The sequence below is a fragment of the Pipra filicauda genome, unplaced genomic scaffold (assembly GCF_003945595.2).
Source record: "Pipra filicauda isolate LSUMZ 115617 unplaced genomic scaffold, ASM394559v2 scaffold147_size4022426_pilon, whole genome shotgun sequence".
Taxonomy (NCBI): Eukaryota; Metazoa; Chordata; class Aves; order Passeriformes; family Pipridae; genus Pipra; species Pipra filicauda.
In genome coordinates, this window is record NW_024103962.1 from 2,529,281 (window position 1) to 2,548,960 (window position 19,680).

At 43.7% G+C, this 19,680-nt stretch overlaps 2 protein-coding genes across 10 annotated transcripts in view; one reads left to right on the forward strand and one right to left on the reverse strand.

The window, feature by feature from the left end:
• Positions 1 to 3,069: 3,069 nt before the first annotated feature.
• LOC113997545 lies at positions 3,070 to 8,066 on the reverse strand. Of its 3 annotated transcripts, none has more exons than XR_005562589.1 (3): positions 7,938 to 8,066; positions 4,724 to 4,758; positions 3,070 to 3,294 (listed from the first exon to the last, which is right to left on the reverse strand). XR_005562589.1 is itself a non-coding variant. In XM_039378796.1 (3 exons), exons 1-3 carry the CDS (start codon positions 7,506 to 7,508, stop codon positions 3,278 to 3,280), a joined length of 741 nt encoding a protein of 246 aa, XP_039234730.1. In that variant the 5' UTR covers positions 7,509 to 7,559; the 3' UTR covers positions 3,070 to 3,277. The 3 variants fall into 3 exon arrangements, 1 of the variants encoding a protein (XP_039234730.1); XM_039378796.1 differs by lacking the exon at positions 7,938 to 8,066 and adding an exon at positions 6,820 to 7,559; XR_003544137.2 differs by having other exon boundaries at positions 3,070 to 4,758.
• Positions 8,067 to 8,271: 205 nt separating this feature from the next.
• Positions 8,272 to 19,680, forward strand: part of ESRRG (estrogen related receptor gamma) — a 377,135-nt gene continuing 365,726 nt past the window's right edge. For 6 of the 7 annotated variants that reach the window (XM_027739489.2, XM_027739491.2, XM_039378793.1 and 3 more), the window contains exon 1: positions 8,272 to 8,402. The gene's annotated coding sequence lies outside the window, so the exon portion shown is untranslated. Of the gene's footprint in view, positions 8,403 to 17,829; positions 17,905 to 19,680 lie in introns of those variants that run through there. The other variant, XM_027739477.2, reaches the window with a different exon arrangement.

A 19,680-nucleotide genomic window follows, 5' to 3' on the forward strand; every position in this document is an offset into this window, starting at 1 on the left:
ATTCAGTAATGCAAAGGAAATGTCATAGCTAAAAAGGAAATAAACAACTTGCCTCCTTGGCAGAATTATCATTACCCTGCATGTAGGAAAAGCCTCCATAGCTGGCTGCCTTCGCTGCAATTACTGGTGTACTTTTTTCCCCAGGATATCCCATTGTTTGCCACACTCCTTCCGCAATCTTTTTTGTAGGGCTTTTGTATGCAGGAATTTTTTCTGATTAAATGTTTTGTGCAGCACTTAACAAATTCACCTTCTTACCGTGGACAATGCTACTATGCTGTAAATACCTAATGAGAATGCATCTCTGGTAGTGTAAATCTGGGACAGACACCCTATTTTTTGTCATGCTTGCTCTGCATTGCTACTCAGTTTGATCTGACAGCAGCAGGTCTCTCACCCTGCCTTTTGTGACATGAGAAAAGGACCAACTACTTTGGGAGTTGTTTCTGCCAAAAGCCAAGGACCTGTAATCCTGCTAACATCAGGAGAGGAGAGCATGCAGCTTCTGGCAGCAGCAAGAACTACTAATTTCTGCACTGCCCAGAAATGAACTTCAAGCGTCTCAAAATTGTCATTAAAATTCAATTGTTTCTCTTCACATTTAGACATCCGCCCATGGAAAAACACCTATTGTGTGACTTCTACCCCCCTCCCTGGGGGTTGTACTGGGAGGATGGGAAGGTTGTAGCCCTAATGGTGACTGAAAAGACAAAGGCAAGAAAATGAGCTTACCTTGCTGCCCTAAAGTTAAGCAGTAATCCACATGGCACCAGTGCTGAAATATGTAATAACGTGGTCGTAGGACTTCATTACTAAAGATTTCACATTGGTTCTGCTTCTGTGTTGGCTATATAAATATCTATAACTTGTTACTTCATTGCTTTTTCCGTATAGTATGACCAAAATATCACAGAAAAGTGCAATTTCTCAATTTTTTAATTAGAAATTGAAGACTGGATTCTCAGCTAGTATAAACTGGTATGACTCCACTGATTTCATATGAGTTGGGCTGCATATCTGTTTTCTAGTCTGTGGCTCTGACCTGGTAATTACCAAATAAGACTTCACCACACCATAACATTCACATATAGTAATGGAATTCAGAATTTTATCTGGGGCTACACAGTTAAATATAAGTAAACGTCTTGGTCCGTGGAATGAGATCTTTCACTTTTCTCATAATTTCCCATAATGAACAACTGGATTAAAACTGGTGTTCTCTCCTTTCCATCAGCCTCTTGGCAATCTGCTAGATATATGCCTGCTGGTATAAGAGGATGGATGGATGGGTTCAGTATCACATTTCACTTAGGGGTCTAGAAATGAGCATCTTTAATGCACACCAAATGAGCTAAATTACAGGGGAGTGTTTCCAGCAGGCATTCCAGGGTTGTGAACACAGCCTGGGAATCCATGGTCCAGCAGGCTTTGTCACCCTAGCTGATGCTCAGAAAGGCCTCCCTACATGCTTCTGTACACCATTTTCTACCTATATCTATCACATCTATGCAAGAGCAGCTTTTTGTATGTGCCCGGGGATGTACTGACGCATTCTGAGAAGTCAGAGCACTCACTGAACTTCTCAAGCTGGGTTATTATCAGTGTGCTTCAAGCAGGGTCTAGATGGAGTTGAGGCAGTTGAGGTCCTTCAATAAGAAATTGTTTAAAATCCAATATTGACCAATTTATCATTAAACGTAACATGCCAGGTGAAGTTCTGCAATCTCAACCTTTCTCCTTGACTGCATTAGTATCAGTACATCTGTCTTTATATGAAATACAGCAGCCGGAGAATTCGCGTTCAGGGATGAAGGGTTTCATGTTTGCTCTTCTTTCAGTATATAAACTATTCTATGCACAGGCTTCTTCTGCTCTTCCTTTTGAAGCTCTACCATCAGCATTTCAGGATATTCAGGCAAGAGAAAAGAAGCAGCAGAGAGCATAACTGTAGCCTCCTGTGAGAACATGGAATGATGTGGGGTCATCCTGGATCTCTGGCTTCCAGGACTCCTTTAGCACTTATATATTAAGAATAAAATATAGTAACAGGCTTTTGCGAATTCCTGAGATGTAACCTTAATCAGAGATAGAGCCTATCTGCCATTAAACATAATACCTTCTTGACAGCCAGTCTTCTTCTGCAACCTTTGGCACCGAGGTCTGTTTTGGAAAGGCAAGAGGCATTTTGCAAATCTTGTAGTGAGTACCTGTATACCCAGGGATCAGGCCCATCATGTATGTTTTGCACCTGTACTTTCCCCAGTGTGTCGTATGTACCTCGCACATACAGCACAGCTGCTGAAGTGCAGACTTTTAATTGTTGGTTATTTTAATATCTGTGTAGTGTGTCAAAGGGGAAAGAGCTTAAATTCTGTTTGCATTTTAAATAACTGTCTTGGCAGTTACACAATCCATAGTGTGTATGTTTTCATGGAATGCCCCGTTCGTGACTGATGTTGAAAGAACAGGTACGGATATTAAATATGGCCAAGAAGGTTCTACAGCTGGTCTGGACTGGGTCGGCCTTGCACTGTGGATGGCTGTTAAGGGCATCTGGTAAAGTGCCACTAAGCACTGCACTGTTTGTCTGATACATACAGGCAATATTGAAACTTGCTGATGGCAGTTTGGCAAGTTTTATGTGTATCCAGCAAGCCAAATTCTGATCCCTTAGAGTTAGTTCAAATTCCTCTGACACTAGGTTCAACTCTTGTAGGAAGCCAGATGGCAGACTAAGAGGTGAGCTTATTCTGAGCAGACTTGGATCTCATATTAGTTAAGGGCCCCACCCTAAATCCTGATCTCTGATAAATTAACTTTTTAATGTTGCACTACTCCTAGGGTACAAGCCAAATGTCTACGCAGATATTTATGTTCCAACAGCCAAATGCAAGCTCATTTTTTTCTTCTGAATTATAAGTATGTTATGTTTTACAGACATGAGTAACTCATGTGGGATCTTTCCCACAGAGTAAAACCAATGTAAATTCACATGACTCAGGGATTTGTTTCAATGCTTATGTATAAACTCTCATTAGAAATGATTATGCTTGAAGATCAAAAGAAAAGTACACTCACTTGTATTAATGTTTAATGCATAATTCACATTGTTAGAACAAAAAACAAAACAGTCAGTGGTTGTTACGACAAATATCAAACATTGGCACCACTAACCAACTCCCATAGAGGATCCTTCATTTCATTGCATTGGCTGTGCACTGCGATTTCCTCTTGCGTGTGTTGTGCCATCATCTCGGAGACTTAGACACCTTCCTCACTAGATGAGTAATTCCCCTGTAATGACAGAAGTGGGGGAGAGCCAGGACACCCCACCAGTGCAGGTGGCTCCAACACTCAGAGATCTCTCAGCGGAACCAGAGCATAAACTAATCTAATCTAATTTTTTATGCAAGAGGGATTTCAGATCAGGCACGCTCATATATGGTCTAAAACTCTAACTGCCTTCAATCTGAGTTTAGTTTGAGCCTTAATATCAGGACCATGGTCAAAGTTACCCAGCGCCACAGAATCCAAGAACTTGATTTTTTGTTTTCTGTTTATCCATGTTCTACCTTCTTTAGTCAATGTTTATTTTCTTGCAAGAACGTTTCTTACTTAAATAAGCAGGTTTGGCATGATGGAGTTGCATATGTAATCTATTCTCTATATCCTCAACCAAGGCAAGCACAGGAGAGCAAAGCCATGCTCGTAATCATAAACTGAGCTTAGGAATGAGAATCCTATGTTGGCATCACTGCCTATTACACAGAGTGCTGGGTCTACTTAATCGGTGTAAGGGAAGACCTCTGGGTACCCTCTGCCTTGCCACATTACAGTCTTTCACATGAAGTAGGAGTTGGGTTTTGTTATCTTCATGGATTTTAATGGCTTTTTCCATGTCAATGTTTAAAGGTCAGCAATTTATAGGATGTGGCTTTTATATTTATGCTTCTTTCAAAAAAATTTGCTGTTTTACCAGCTGAGCTTACATAATTTCCTTCGCATATAGTTTTTGGTTTTTCATTTCCCCCCACCCCCCCAAAAAAAAAAAAAACAAAAAGGAAAAAATGCTGAAAAAAAATTCAACAAACAGTTGTTTAGGAGTTTGAATTCATGTCAGAGAGTTGTCTCTCTTCCATGGAGGTCTGTGGCATGGGATGACACTGAATGACATTTGACAAAATTTGTGCTTGGCACAAAGTCACAAAAAAGGCTGTATGTACTCATTATCAATTCAGTAACTTTCCTGAATACCAGCAGTACATCTGATTTAGAGCAGAGTAGCTGCCTGGGTTTCAGATCTGAATAGGTTCTTCCTTATTCAGATCTCTGTAAGCAAACTATAAATTAGCTCTCTGTTCTTAAGGTGCCTCCTGAAGCCCCAGTTGTTCTGCAAAACCTTCTGTGTGAGTCTGTAAGGTTCCTCGTTCAGGAATTAATATTGCTGAGTTAGAATGGGTGCTATTGCTATGCATGGAATGCAGTCAAATGGATCATGGGTGTTTAAGAGAACAGAGGAGAGCTTTGGGATTTGTTTTCCTTTTGTTTATAACAACCCACTCAAAATATTTACAATGGAGAAGCTGATATTTTCTCTAGTAAAGAACCTAGTGTCCACTTTAAGGCAGTTGAAAAGGTATTTAGAGTATATACTGGTTAAATTGTTTATTTTTAGTGGAGTACACATGGCATTGCTATCTTGACACTGATCATAAATACATACCTGTTGTGGGGTTTTTGTCGTTGAGGAAAAAAAACCTGTAATGAATTAAATATGCTTCATGAGGAAAGAAGTAGGTCAAATGTTCGGCTAAATTAACCTCATGTTCTACAGAAAGACTAAATTCTGTTGTTTTCACCTGTGGGACTTTGGATTTGTCTACACACCAAATTATTCCAAGACACTTATTAGGTACACTGTAGTAATTACCTCCGACTAAACCCATGCCATCTTATGCCAGCATAAGAATTCACTTTCTTGAATTACCTTAATCCACTTTGAAGGTGGCTTAAGTGAAACTAGGAAACAACTCGGTCATTCCAGAGTGAATAAACTATCTGAACATAGTTTTGCTTTACATTCACATCCGACCTTATTCCAACATAATTTTCCTGGGCTGAGAGGCTCTGAGGATATATCTACATAGCAAATGAACGTGTGATTACAGACACACCAACCTTTCCTTTACTCTCACTGGCATGAGTAACAACAGTAATGAAAGATGGTAGCAGAGACTTCAGTACAGCCTATTAACTGGAGCATATACACGCAGCTGGTTGTGAACAGCCTCAGCTGAAATCCACCTCATCGTACCCCCACTTCAGACACAAGTCACGTCCCTTAGACTAATACTGGGGCTGGGAATGCCTCTCTGCATCTCTGGTGTGTACGCACACCAGAAACTGCATATGCTATAGGACCGCACAGCTGAGCTAAATGGAAAACAGGTGAATTTAACTTCAGAGGTTAATCACATTCGAGAAGAAGCATGGCTCACACATTTTTAATATACACACCTTTGACAACCAAATAAAGTGTCAGCTGTGTGACTGCAGAAGCCAAATTAAATGTGCTGTACACAAGCACAACTCGGATGATTTCACTAGGGCTGAATTTGGCTCCACAGTTGAGAACTTGCTTATTTGACTGATACTTGTTTTGCTACCTATCTGCTCATTTATTTTAATGAAATTAATGCATTTTAATGTTCCTTTAAGTGCATTCCAAAAATAGCAATTTGATTAACTAATTTGCTTTTAAAAGTGTAACAATCACAACGAAAAATCTCTCTGTTAGCTGAGGTATGGCGTAATTGTAAGGAGCATGTTGGGTAGCTATGCCATACCCTTCATCCTTTCAAATAAATTCCCCACATCAATCAGAAGAGCCTCACTTAAAAATGAATGGCGAAATACAGACAACAATCAAGCTGTACACACTGCTTTTCAAGTCTATCAAAAACATGTATCAGTAATGTACTCTGTACTCTGCTGAGACAGTAAAGACAGGCAAGAATTTAGCCTAAAAGCAGTTTAAACCAATTCCAAAACAGAAAAGTGAAACAAACTTGTCTTTCTAGCCAAGCCAGAAAGCATCTTGAGTAGCTTGGGTTAAAAAAAAAAAAAAGGTGCTTTCAATTTCAGACTCCTTAAAATGGTGTTTGAATGGTACAATACTCCAAAAAGGATTTCTTTTTTCCCCAACTCTTTTTCCATCTGCAATAGGGATCTCACCATTTAAAATATGCTGTGGCTGAGAGCACAAAGCCCAGTAACAAAAAAGGTGTACACTAACTTCTCCCTGACTTTATCTCCCTATAAAAACTGGAATTGCAAAACCTGATTAGTAACAATATTAAGTGAAGGCAATTTTCTCTTTTATTGTATTTAAATGAGGAAAATTAAAGTATTAATGCTAATATTAAGGCTGAACAGAGGCAGTTGCAAAAAATAATTTAGTTTCAGCCCTTCTACATGCACCCATTCACAAACTCCACTGCGCTAGTTACCTGGGCATTAGCAATGTTGTAACTTGTTATTATAGTAGGTGGTGTGAAAAGCAACACATAAGTGGGAAACTTGTCTCAGGGCTCTGCTGGAACGCTCTGCGGTCACAGAGTGGGTGGTGTGGTGTTGCAGCAGTTTGGGATGTTAACAGTGTGCAGGTAACAACTGGTCTTTGGTTGAAGAGGCACTTACACCCAGGCTACCATGGGTAGTTTAGGCGAGGCCTAGTTCTGGAAATACTTTTGCACGCGAGTTAAATCCCACATGTAAAAAGGTCCTCGGAATTTAAGGGTACTGCTCATGGAGTCTTACAGGATTTGGCTTTGAGAAGCGCACGAATCCAGGGCAGGGGATGCGTGTGGCTGCCAGCCCCTGCCATGGCTGGGGACACCGCTGACATCCAGCCCTGTGGCCACGCCGGCCCCGGGGCTGCCGCAGGCTCCAGCTCGCTCTGGTTTAACGCAAACCCTCCTGCCTTCGGGAGTAGCTGCTGGGCAGCCCCAGCAGCAGAGGTGGGAGCGATGGCTCAGGAGCCCCTCACTGAACCCTGCCAGGGTCTGCGCCAGCCCTTGGCTCTCCTCGGCAGCGACGCCATTGCGCCAGCCGGCTGCCGAACTGCCCGGGCTGCCCCGGCCCCGCAGCGCCGCCGGGGCATCCCGGCCCTCACCCGGGGCCGCGGGGCGCTGTGCGCCGGGGGCTCCCCCGCCTTCCCCTGCAAAGCCTTGCAGGGGAGTGGGGGGGAGGCGCGGCGCCGGGCCTGCACGGCAGCAGCGGTGCGGCATCCTCGCTCCTCGCCCGGCCTCCTCTGGCATTCCGGGTGCTTTTCCTTTTTTTCGTCTTTTTTTTTTTTTTTTCTTTTTAAATATTCTGGTGGTTTTGTGTGTGTGTGTTGCTGTGCCCGTTCCCCCCGCCCCCGCCGGCCGCTCGGCACATGGCCTGCTGGCGGCCGGCAGCGCGTGTGTCCCCGCGTCCCCTGGGCGAGGTGTCCCGTCCGCCCGCATCCCGGCCGTGGCGGGGGCTGGCACCCCCGCCCTCCCTTCCCATCCCCCCTTTTCGGCAGTCGCCTTTTTTTTTTTTTTTTCCTCTCGGTTGTTTCTTTTCTTTCTTTCTTTTTTTTTTTTTCCTCCCCCCCGTGGTTTTCTATGTGTTTTTTCCAGATGGGACTTGGCGGTGACCGGCGAGGCTCGCCCGGCACTGAATGTCACCCTGAAGGTAAAATGAAAGACACGGAGATGAACGCATGCCTGCGCCCCGCGCCGCCGCTCCCCCGCGCCCGCCGGCGAGCGGCCGCCACCATCGCGGGGCGGCAGCCCCCGCCGCGCCCCGGATTTCCTGTCCCGGCTTTTTCGTTACTGCGCCTTAAAAAAAAAAAACAAACCAAAAAATAACGATTAAAAAAAAATCCGCATGCGAAAGAAACGTGCACGTACCCGGTAACGAGCCCAGGAAAAACCCGGCCGCTTCCCCCTGCTCCTGCCAAGTTATCATTGGGAACACAGGCAGGCGCCGTGACGTCCCGGGTCAGGCCGAGTGCGGACCGGCGCTACCAAGGCGGCAGGGAGGCGCGGGGACGCAGCCGGGGCCGGGGCCGCGGGGACCGGGGCCGCCGCCGTCCGCCCACCGCCGCCCGCTGCCCGCCGGGCCGCGCCCGCCGCCGCCACCGCCCCCCGCGCCCCCCGCGCCGCCGCCGCGGCGCCGCTCGGCCTCCTGCTCGCCGCCGGCTCCCCCCTCGCCGGCGGAGGTCGCGGGAGCCCAGTTAAAGGAGGCGTGTGTAAAGATTTTGCAATGTCCCTGCATGGTGTTGTAGACTTTCCTAGCAAAGAAACCGGCTTCGGCTTCTTTAAAATCCCCGACGACTCACCTGATTAACCTGCCTGCGGTTCTGAGCTGACCAGGTAAAGCGAGCCCCCCGCACCTCCCCGCACCCCCGCCAGCTGACATTGCATGGGGGGCATGTTTGTGCTTGGAGACGAGCCGCTGCCAGAAGCGCTTCCCCCCCCCCCCCGCCCCCTTCCACCTTCAGCCCTTGCCAATTGCACTTGCTCAGAGTCATTCCCCCCCCCCCCAAAAAAAAAAAAAACACCTTGGGAAAAAGCTGCATGACGGCACCAGCCACCCAGGGTTCAGTGGCTCTCGCCTCTCGGACAATTATTTAGAATTATTGGCCCGGGTGTGTGTGTGTGGGGGGGTGGTGGTGTAGGGGGAAGAAGGGAAGCAGGATGATTTTTTTTGCTGCTGACAGATCCTACCCCGGCAGGTTTTATGTGCGTGTGTCCCTCCCGCCCAGGGTCAGGAGTACTGGGAAAAGTGACGAGGCTTTAGCCAGCAAAGAGTTTGGGGCCGGGGTCCCGGGGTGGCTCCCGCAGCTGCGAGCGGAGAAGGGGGACTGGACTCTCCAAGCCTGTGCCGGGGCGCGTGTGACTGTCGCGGCTGCTGCCCCGTGCCGCCCTGACCCCCCGCCGTGTCCCCCCCGGGAGCCCCGAAGTGTCCTGGCTGCGGCGCGGGGCGAGGCCGGCGGGGGGGCCCGTCCTCGTCCCCGTCCCTCCTCCGCCGCTCGCTCCCTGCTGGAACACTTGTGCGGGCGGCCGGCGGGAGCGGCGCAGGCCCGGGGGGAGCCCTGCCTGCCGGGCGGGGGTCACCGTGCCGCGCTGCCGGCCCCGGGCGGCGGGAGTGGCGGCGTGGCCGCCCCACGCGGGACGCGCTCCGCCCGTGCCGGGCTGTCGGGACCCGCGGGCGGACACGCGCACACAAAGGCGGCGGGGCCGCTCGCTCCCAGGCTCAGCAAGGGGCGAAGGAAAGTGTGCAAAGTCCACGTAGTGCCCGCTCCTCCTGGCACTTGGCCATCCCAGCGCTGGCCATGGGGAGGAAGGGGGTTTGGGGAAGCGGCTGCGTGTGGGGTCTGAATGTGACCTGGCTGCGAGAGATTTTATTTATTTTTTTTTTTAATTTTATTTTATTATTTATTTTCCCATGGACATTAATGCCATGAAGGAGCGAGTGGTCTGGAGGTATATTTTGAAGTGCTGAAGGGGATGCTCTCCGAGTCCTGGGTCTAGTTAATATGTTTCTCGTGATCCCAAAGAAGAGAGGACTGCATTTAAGGGATGACTAAATAATGGGGGAGGCAAGTAAAAATGAGTAGAATATAAAGGAGAGGAAAATGAAGGTGAATGGTAGTGTGGGAAGGCAGGCACTGAGCTGCTTGAGGTTTCTCTCCTGTAATCCTCCCTCTCCTCTATATCGTCCCCCTGTCTCAACTCCCCTCCCCCCCATCCTGTCTTTTTTCATACTGTTAAGGAGAACCTAATAGCCAACATAACATAACAGAAAAACAGCTGACCCCCTGCCCTGCTTCAACCTATCCCCGTCTGTGACCGGGGGGGAAATACGAGTGCCGTTGTATAAACCCACCAAAGTTTTAAGCATTTATTAGCCACCCTGTTTATAATACAAAGTGTAAAACTTGCCTGATACATTTCGTTGTTACTTCCCTGTTTTATTTCAGAGATCAAAATGTTCCAGTGTAGCATACCTACCCTCACTTTCAGAATGAGAGTAGTTTACACTTTAACCTACATTACATTGTACACGGTCCACGCATTGCATTTCCACTGAAAATAGCCAAAGACTTGGAATGACAAAGCGACTCGTGGTTATGATCTTTCTTGTGTGAGAGCATCGAGGTAGCTGTGGTTCAGCATGCTGGGGAGGGGGGCTCTGTGGTGTGAGGTGTTTCATGTCTGTACAGGAATCTGGCCTGTCTCCTTTTAGAGGACTTTACGGTTTAAAATGTGCCAGGGGCAGGAGAAGGTAAACACGACATTCAGCGCGCTCATTATCAAAACAGGGAAAACAAATCGATTGCATTAACTGTGTGTGCAGTATCACAGTTATTCCACAGTATTTTGTCAGAAATTAAAAGGTTACCACTAGAGTACTATATCCCTATCTTCAGCCTGGCACCACTTATTACTGCAATAGTATTTCAATATTAAGTGATCTTGGAGATATTTCGTCTTTCATTTTGAATCCCGAATTTGAATCAGCATTAGGATGTCAGGGCTGTGAGATAAGGTATAACAAACTAAGTAGACAGCTGAAGGGCTCCTGCTGAAGGTGTTGCTGAGAAGGATATCTTGGGCCGTTCGCAGTAACCTTGTTTACAGGGACATTTCAATTGCAACCTGAATTTCAGAGAGAGGCTGCCTGGACTAATGCCTGCGTGTCTGAAACCCATCACGAGTGCCTTTTGCACTCTAAACCTTCTCTCTGCCTTCCTTGCATACTCGTAAAAACTTTTCTGGAAGGTTAGGATGATTTTCTGATATGAAAATTAAGATGTTTTCCTAAGAGGAACATTGCTCTTTGAACTGGTGTACATTAGCAACAAAGTATTCATGAGGTTTGATTTTTTTTTTTTTGGTTCTCTGATGTGTCAGGATCAGTAGTTGCACCAGTCTTTTTAGCTTCATGTATACGGCTTTGATTTATTATATTTAAGCCTTAGTGGTTTTGAACGTATTTTGCAGCACGTGAAGTCGGTTCAAGTCAGAATGTGAAAAAGAGGCATATTGTAACGAGGAACAGTTTTGTAGTGATCTGCTAATTTTTTATTTTCTTTTCCTAAAGCTGTTCCAGGAAAATCACGTGCATTTAGCGAGTGGGTGCTAAATGCCAGCAGCCACACTGATGAAGAAAAATGCTGTTGAAATACTTTGGAATAATAAATAGGATATGTAATGGTCAACCACAAGATAAACATTTTACACTGTGTTTTTATGGCTCTAAATTGGCTGCATTGTAAACCAAGCTTACTACTCTATTAAGTCATCAGAGTTTTCAATTATTTAAGATTTTCAGTCAAGCCATCTAATACAGTCTTCATCGTCCCTATCAGAAAATTATGCATAAGGTTGTAATTCCTTGTTGTTGGTATGTGAGGGCTTTGTTGTGGTTGGGGGTTTAACTTTGTCTTATCAGGACAAATATTACAAATCATGCACACAGGAAAAAAATTATATGGAAATAGCCCCAGTCCTACGAAATGGGTATAGTTACAGCACTGAAATGTACCTAATACAATTTGAGATCCACTCACTAAGAAACCTTGACAGTATCTGCCTTGCAGGTACCGTGCATTTGGAAATACTATATCTCCATTTAAATGCAGATCTTCAGTTTTCTCCAGGGGGCAGTTGGCGAATCTTTCGATTGAACCACTGGTACTAGAAAAACTAACTGAAGATTTACCTATGAACAAGAGACCCTTTCAAGTCTGCTTTTTTGAAATAATGATTATAAAATTTACTAATATTGCAATTTTATATTGATTTTGAATGCCTTTTCAAAAGTCGCAGGGAAGGAATAGTGCCTTTTACTCAAGGTAGGCCAATGTCTGCATGCTTGTTTAGCAATCTTAACAGAGATAACTGCTACAAATAACTTCTTTGTTTTTACATGGGTATTGTGTTTGCATGTGGGTTTTGTCAAATGGACAGAGCAGTCTTGCTTTGATTTTGACCTAGATTCCTCCTGATTATTCCAATACAGCTAGTACCTGCTTATTTCCCACTGTGAAAATAGGAGAACAACTGTTGATGCTATCTAGCTGGGGCTGCATGGGCAATAGGCACGCACGTCCAGTCGTCTCCCCTCCTCCACCTTGGCTTCCTTAGTTATGGATAAAATAACACTGGAGTCCAAAGACAGTGCAAGCCAGTATTTCCTCTCCTGTGAATTATCTTTCTTTGAAGGCTTCATTCAGAGAAAACAGGGGAAATAATAAAAAAAAAGGAGTGGAATGAGTGAATTTATTTCTGTGTCCTGATTTGGCATGCAAATTTCGTACCCCTTGCAGGGATGAACAGGGCCATGTCTTATTTGAAACAAGTCACAGATCCACCTTATTCCTTATTTGCTGGAAACTCAGTGTCAGTAGGTGCCAGTCCTCCTTAGAGGGGCTTGTCCCATCCGGTCCAATTTTCTATATTGTTTGTCAGCTGTTTAGTTTGCAGTGTAAGCCAAGGTGTTAAACTAAATGCCCAGGACACAGGGAATGGGAGCTTCCTTTTTGGAGTGCAGGCAGCACAAACTACCTGATGCAGGGGAGACAGTAGATCCTGACCTTTTCTATGCTGTGTGTCATGCACTGCATGCATTCCCAGCCACTCCAGTCTTCCCACCTGGAAGAGTGCTGCCTGGGGATGCTGCCCTTGTCCCCGTACCAGAGCCATGAGACTGTGGAAATACCATGTGTATTATGTTCACCCGTTAACGGCATATAACCCATTGGCCTCAATACCCTGGAGAAAACATGCACTTCAGGAGTTCAGGCAGATCTGCAAAGTCCAATCTTACATGCGTTAATGGCAGAGCTCCCATTCATCTTAATTGATATTCCTATAAACATCTTCAGGTTTCTGTTTCTAGTGGAGGCCACTGCTCGGTGGACTTCTTAAAGGAATGTTTTGCATATTGAGGTTGAAAGGGAAGTCGAGCCTGATACATTAACTTATCATCTGTGTCATTCTCTTGACATCAGTTGGATTACTACAAGCGTATATGACAAGGAGATTAGGTGCAAGATCTTCACACACACATCCTTTTCTTAGCATGTTGATCAGTGGAGATTTTACTTCTCTGAAAACCTTGTTCTAAGTCAAGTTTAGGCAAGCACAAACCTGTGTATGCATATACAAGTTGAGCAGGGCCTATCCTTTGTAATACAATTTTTTTCCTTTAATATCGAGGCAAGATCTCTTATTATAACTCAACCATTAGGGGAAAGAAAATGGAACTTTTCTCAAACAGCTTTTCTGTTGGGGAATCTAGTGGCTGTTGCTTTGAAGCATGTGTAATTGATTATCATACATTTATTTTAAAAAGGAGACATAACAAGGAATCTAACATGATGTTTTGGAATATATCTTCTCCCCACAATGTTCTTGAGGGAAATGTAAGGTTGCAGGCATCATTTCATGCCCTGTATGTTTTTGAACATAAATCAAAGAAATTGTTGGAGATTTATAGATGTTCATAGCAACTGTAGCTATAATAAACACATGCAGTATATATTTTCCAAGCTATTTTGTATGGGTGAAAAGCTGAAGCTGGCATTTTGTACGAACAATTCAACTTAATCACTGAAAATTTATTTCCTAGTTAGGGTGGCTTACCTGCATAGCATGAAGTTGTACACCTTCGTTTAAGTTCATCTGGTTATGACGCCTCGGTTAAAATTGGGAAAGAATTTAAACTGGATCTAGATACCTTGAATGAATTATTCCCAATGTCAAATTTATCGTGATGCCTCCATGGCGGTATTTACATCTATATTATCATCTGTATTGGTTTCAAAGTATGCTGGATACTTTAGAGAGTAAATAAAAGACCGGAACGGTATGAAAAAACCCAACAATTTTAATTGTACACATAGCGCAAAATACGAGTATATTTAATACAATGGGACAGAGAATCCTGAATGAGCGGGTAGTGCAGAGCTGCTAATGGGAACAGCAACTAGCTTAGGCATACACAGTTACTGATGATTGTACTAGTTTTGGTTTAAAGTCTTGATAGATGAAAAGAGAAAAGTGACTTTGACTTTTATGGAGGAATTTCAGTGAGGAGAACCTAACCAATTGTTGTGTGAGGATGAGAAAGGTGTTCCATATGTTGATTAGGATCCACATGCACTAAAAAGTTGAAAAGCAAATCCAGTAGTCACAGTTATTATGTATATGGATAGGCTGAGGAAAGGGTACATTTGGGACCTGGGCAGGAATCAGACAGGGCTAGATGAACAGAGTTTTAGATTTAATGTTTAAGCAAAGTCCTAAGTGTCTGAATAAAACAGGTAGGATATATTTTGTGGAGTCTCTGTATACTTCTATTGGGTTCTGAGACTGATAATTAAAACTCATACTCCTTATTGGAAATTTTGAGACTAGCTAAAAGGTGGGACTTTGAAAAGTGTCACTGTGCTTCTGCTGGACTTCTATTTTATTGTGGTTACCTTCAATTGTTCCTCTTTAATTACAAGAGTCAGAAATCTCTTTTTAAATGAGAAAGCTGGGTCTCTTATTACTTGACTCCTGGAAACAGGGTTTTAAAATATACAACAAATATTCATGCAAAAACTGAGAATTTGTTCTATTTTTATTGTAATATTAGCTGTAAATGACTTCCTCTTTATGGTATCTTTGAATTTTAAGACCCGCATGAATTAAACAAGCTTTCTAAATTGTTACACCCGATGGATGTCAGGAAGACAAGGCATGGCCCATTTTGGGCACTGGTACTAGTTTAGACTTTGGAAGAGCAGGCAGTGGGGTTGGCTTCCAAGGGTCACCCTTTCCACTGGGGATGGGTGGAGGAGGGGTGGAGACCTACAGCTTCTGACATTGTGTAAACTTGGGGTCAGCCTCTCCTTTATTTCTCTCCTAGGTCTTGCTCCCCATCCTCTATAAACATTTTTTACCATCCTGCCTTAATAGGCAGGCTACTTTACCCTGCCCTCTGAAGGTTGAAAAATAGGCTTTGAATTGTTACTGTTCTCCCTGCTGGATACAATGCTGTGAAAAAATTCAATGAGAAAATCAGAAAGGAGAAAAAAGAGAAGACAGAATGCTGCAGGTTGAGGTGTAGCTGGGAAGAGTGGGAGGAGAAAGATTTTGCAATTCCCGTTTGTCCCATGTTTAGGACCTGTGTCTACTTTTACAAAGGAAGGTAGCTGACGGTGCTGTGTCCCTGGATATGTATTGACCGAGCTGTGACAGGTGGGGCACAGTTACAGAGGAGAGGTAAGGAGAAGTGGAGTCTAACATGGAGATGACATCCTCCAACCTTGACAAGTATCACTGTGTCTGTGTGGGGTAGAATTGCTGAATACAGTTGGATTACTGCTCTCTCATGCCTCATTCAGAAGTTGCAGCCTTTCTGTGCTGACACTTGGGTATTTAGAGGCTCTTGAGGAGAAAACTTCATTCACCGAAATTCCTGCTTCCGCAGGGATTTTTTTTTTTTTTTTACTTGTCTTAAATTAGTGCCTGGAGTTCCACCTGGCAAAAAGAACTTGTTTTATTCTGTGCTGAATTTCTAACAGAAAAAAACTCCTTTCCTGCCACATTACAGTCAAAAGGGACCAGGTAGATGGGTGTTGTGAGTGAGTTATGTGAAGTCTGGTCAGCAGGCTGGGCACTGGAGCACAGAGAGCAGGTGGTTCAAGGTCACGGCCCTTCTTACAGCACATCTGGGAGCAGGACGCACAACCTCAAGTTTTAGTCCTTTACTTTGCTCCAACATGCAATCCTTGTCTTACAGCTTGAGCAACCGAGGGACAGAAGCTGTGCTTTTGCAACATGCAGTAAATGTGATGGTGCCAGCTTAGGCACAGAAAGGTGAGGTGATGTGTCAGAGGTGATGCAGACAGACAGTGAGCCCAGCTTTGTAGCCAGGATTTTGAGTCCCTGCCTTGCACTCTCTTGAGGGAGAAGAGCAAGATTAAACCTGCTGATGCTACCACACACTTTCATTTCTCTGGTGTGACACAGTCCGGGAGTGGACAGGATCCTTCTCCCAAAAGGGAGACACGAATTTGGGTGGAAGTGCATGTTGAATCAGTGTGGTTACCCTGCTATAAATGGTGATGAACTTTTATAAAAATGATTTTTAATGTTTTACTAATCAGATTTTGCTTCTTCTTACCTTTTTTTTAATTGACGGGAGGTGAGGATGTGAACTATGAGTATCTCTGAAAATTCAGCCACAAACCCTTACACTTGTTTGTGCTTGTGAATGGGTGTGTGCGCACGTGTGCAACGTGTGTACACAGACTTGGATGTTGTGTATGCACAGGATCTCAATTATTTTGCTATTTGAATCATAGAGCATGCTGTCTTGATGTACTGTCAGTTTTGGTTTCTGCCCTTTGGAATAAAGTTCAAAATATTAAAGAAATAACACGCAATATACTAGTAGCTAGAATAGTCATAATGCCTGAGGGGAAAAGAGAGTGGCGAATAATCTGTTTTACAAATGCCCAGGAAAAAACCCTTAACTCCTCCTAACCAAATTCTGCTGTGGTACACTTTTAAAAGGGATTCTTCTAAATTTTTTGTTTCTGAGGCTTTCTGGTTATCCTGGAGAGGGAAGTAGGTCCTGTTTGGAAAGCAGTGTGCAAGCTTTGTGGTCATGCTCTGACTGTGTGCCAGGGGAATGTGTGGTCCCAGTTACTCTTTGAAGAATCACCCTGGGCTAAATGGTGAAACAACTAAATCCGAATTAATTATTGATAATTCTTTAACATCAAATGTGAGGATGTGTTTGGAGTGTTGCTTCCCAGTTAAGAGCTGAAATAGCGCTAGCAGATGTATTCCTTTTAAATGTTGTTTTCTGGTCTTATTAGTTTGCTTGGACAGCTGTAAGAACTGCAGAAGCTGATGCATGACCATCCTTGGTTTGATTCTGGAGGGCCGAGGCAGGAGCTAAGGGAGCACTGACAGATATTTGAAATCACACTGGGACTTTGGTCAGAACACCAAACTTTGCTGAATTTGGGGTGTTGTGCTCCATGGTTTTAATCCAACAGGGACCAGGCTAGACCAGGCTCTAGATAAGATATTAAATGAAAGAACCAGCCCCCTCTCGCTCCCAAAATCTTTTGACTTGTACTCTGTATAAGAAAAAAAAGCACTGAGAAGTGCGTGACTGATGCGAAGCAGGCTCAGGATTAATTTAGGATAAACAGGATGCCTGTTGCACTTAATTTAGCAATTCTAAGGCAGAAAATGCTTTTGAGCACAGCTAACAGCTTCTCATCTGCAAATGCCACGATCAAGACAAAGCAAAAGATATTGTGGCGAATTCTGCAGTTCACAGTCCTGACACAGTCAAAAACCTCCTATTACAGTGAGGGAGACTTCTGCTTGTATCACAACTGCCTAGGATGCAGGATTTCAGAGTAGTGTTAAATAAAAATAATACAGTAAATATACCATTTCAAAAGTCCTGCAGGACATGCAGCAAACGCCAGTGATTTGAACTGGGTGAAGTTGTCAAAGGTTGCTTTGCTCTCCAGAGCCTGGCAGTAGCTCCACTGAAATGTGATGCCATTGGTTTTCAGCAAAGGTTTCTTTCTGCAGGGCTGCAAACAGAGATCAGCTGCTACTGTGTATACACAACTAGGGAGCAAATCAAGCAGCACATTTAAGCAGCCTTTTTAACCCTGAGACTTTCCAAGATTTCTTCTTCACGCAGGAAGTTTCCTTTATATTGTCAGCTGTAGCACTTTGCTCATGTAATGAGATCAGAGCTAGGATCACTGCTGCACAGTAGAAAGACTTCCTTAAGACATTTGTCCTTGAAACTGCACCAAACTCTTGGAAGAACCCAGAACCTGTAAGTATGTATGATATAGGCAACAATAGCACGGTGCAAAGCTGCAATCAACCATTATACGATATCCGATTAGCAGGGCAGGAGGGATTTTTTTTTTCGGATGTTGTGTTACATTCATTTTCAGTTTGTTCTAAGGAAGCAAATCAATTCGGGCTTCTGATACAGTGACTTTGCAGTAGATGAGCTAGTAGTAATATGTTTGATTTAACTATTTGTTGCTGTCATGTGGGTTGTGGGACAAATATTGTAGCCATCAAACTGTAGAGAACTTTTCTTATGTTTTTAGGCATTTTTAAAGGATTTTGGGGGTCGATCTGGCAAATAAGTTTTTGCTTTGCTCTTTGATTTTGGCAACCCCACCCTTCGCCAAACTATAAATAACAGGGCAAATGGAATTAGTGCGTATTGTTCTTAGGTGGCAATAAAATATATTTGTTTGCAGGCTTAATTTAGTCGTTAACAACGTTGCACTGTTTGGGGTGGTTTTTGTCTTAATTGGATTCTACTCAAGGCTGTCTATTTTGTGTTTTACTATCTCGTCTGTGTCTGTTTAACTTACTTTGCCGGGACTGCAGTCTGGTTAAACCTGTATTTAAGCACTATTTATATTCCGAACACATTTCTGGTAAAATAAGTGTTTGAGATTTTTATTTTTTTTAAAGCCTTGAACAGTATAGTTCTATTAGCAGAGAGCGCCAGAGAAGGCACAACATGGGTGAATGTCAGACATAGACCTCATAACCTAAGTCTTCTGTGTACTAAGTCTGACCCAAACGTATCCACTTTTGTGACTGCAACTAATACAAGCCTTGAGCTCCCTTTCAATAAATTTTTCATACATGACACTTCTGTTTATCAGATTAATTTCTCCCAGGTTAGCCTGATTGATAGCTGGATTGTGGTTTCTTAAGAGCTTTCTCCATGAAACCCCACCGAAGAGCTGCATTCCATTTAACCAGTGAATGTAAAAACTGGTAACCATGGATTCAGCCACCACTAACTGTCGAGAGCAATGACTTGTTGTAAACAATACAAATGAGCCAGGATAGCAGAAGCAACCAGACATGAAATGATTTTAATAGAAATTACGGTAAAGGTCATGTGATACTGTATTGGCTTGAATTCAGTGTTAAAGGGAAAGTATTTCGCTTTTTTGGGTTTGATTTAAATTGCACATCTCCGCTAGCTTCACGTTTGTGTAAGACCTGCAGAAGGGCAAATGAAACAGTTCTTTGGAAAAGCCTCTGCTTAATTGCACATTGTGACTTAGGCCCTGATCCTGAAAGTGTAGGAATAGCTCTAATCAGTGGCATTATTCACATAGTAAAAATTGTGTTTGTAGGATTGAGGCCTTTATAGATGTATTAGTAACAAAAATTGCATTCTAAGGAAATACCTGTCACTAAAGATAAATAGTGGAAATGCAAGTTTTACTGGTGTTGTGTGTTTTGGTTGGAGAATTTTGTTTGCTTGTTTCAATAACATGAAAACAAGTTATATTTATCCCTTTGTTTTTAAATGTTATGACTTTCATTTCTCATCCACCATTCCTCAAACCGTCTTCCTAATTTATAGCCTCTCTTTTGGAAAACTGGTAAACCACAGTGTCAGCTATTATAATATAGCATGATGATAGGCACATGCAGATCGCATGAGCAGTCGTGTGTCCTGTCTCAGGAATTTCCATCCCTACAAAGTCTTTGCTGACTCCCAGCTGTCACATGGCTGTCACTCACAAATTCTAACCATAACCAAATCCTCCTCCCCGGGCATGCG

Excerpts from the sequence above, each read along its gene's own strand:
- LOC113997545 (XM_039378796.1), bottom strand. The coding sequence starts at position 7,508 with ATGCGGGCGGACGGGACACCTCGCCCAGGGGACGCGGGGACACACGCG. Across the intron at positions 4,759-6,819 it reads GCTTCTCAAAGCCAAATCCT|GTTTTTTTTCCTCAACGACA; the intron begins GTAAGACTCCAT and ends AATTCATTACAG.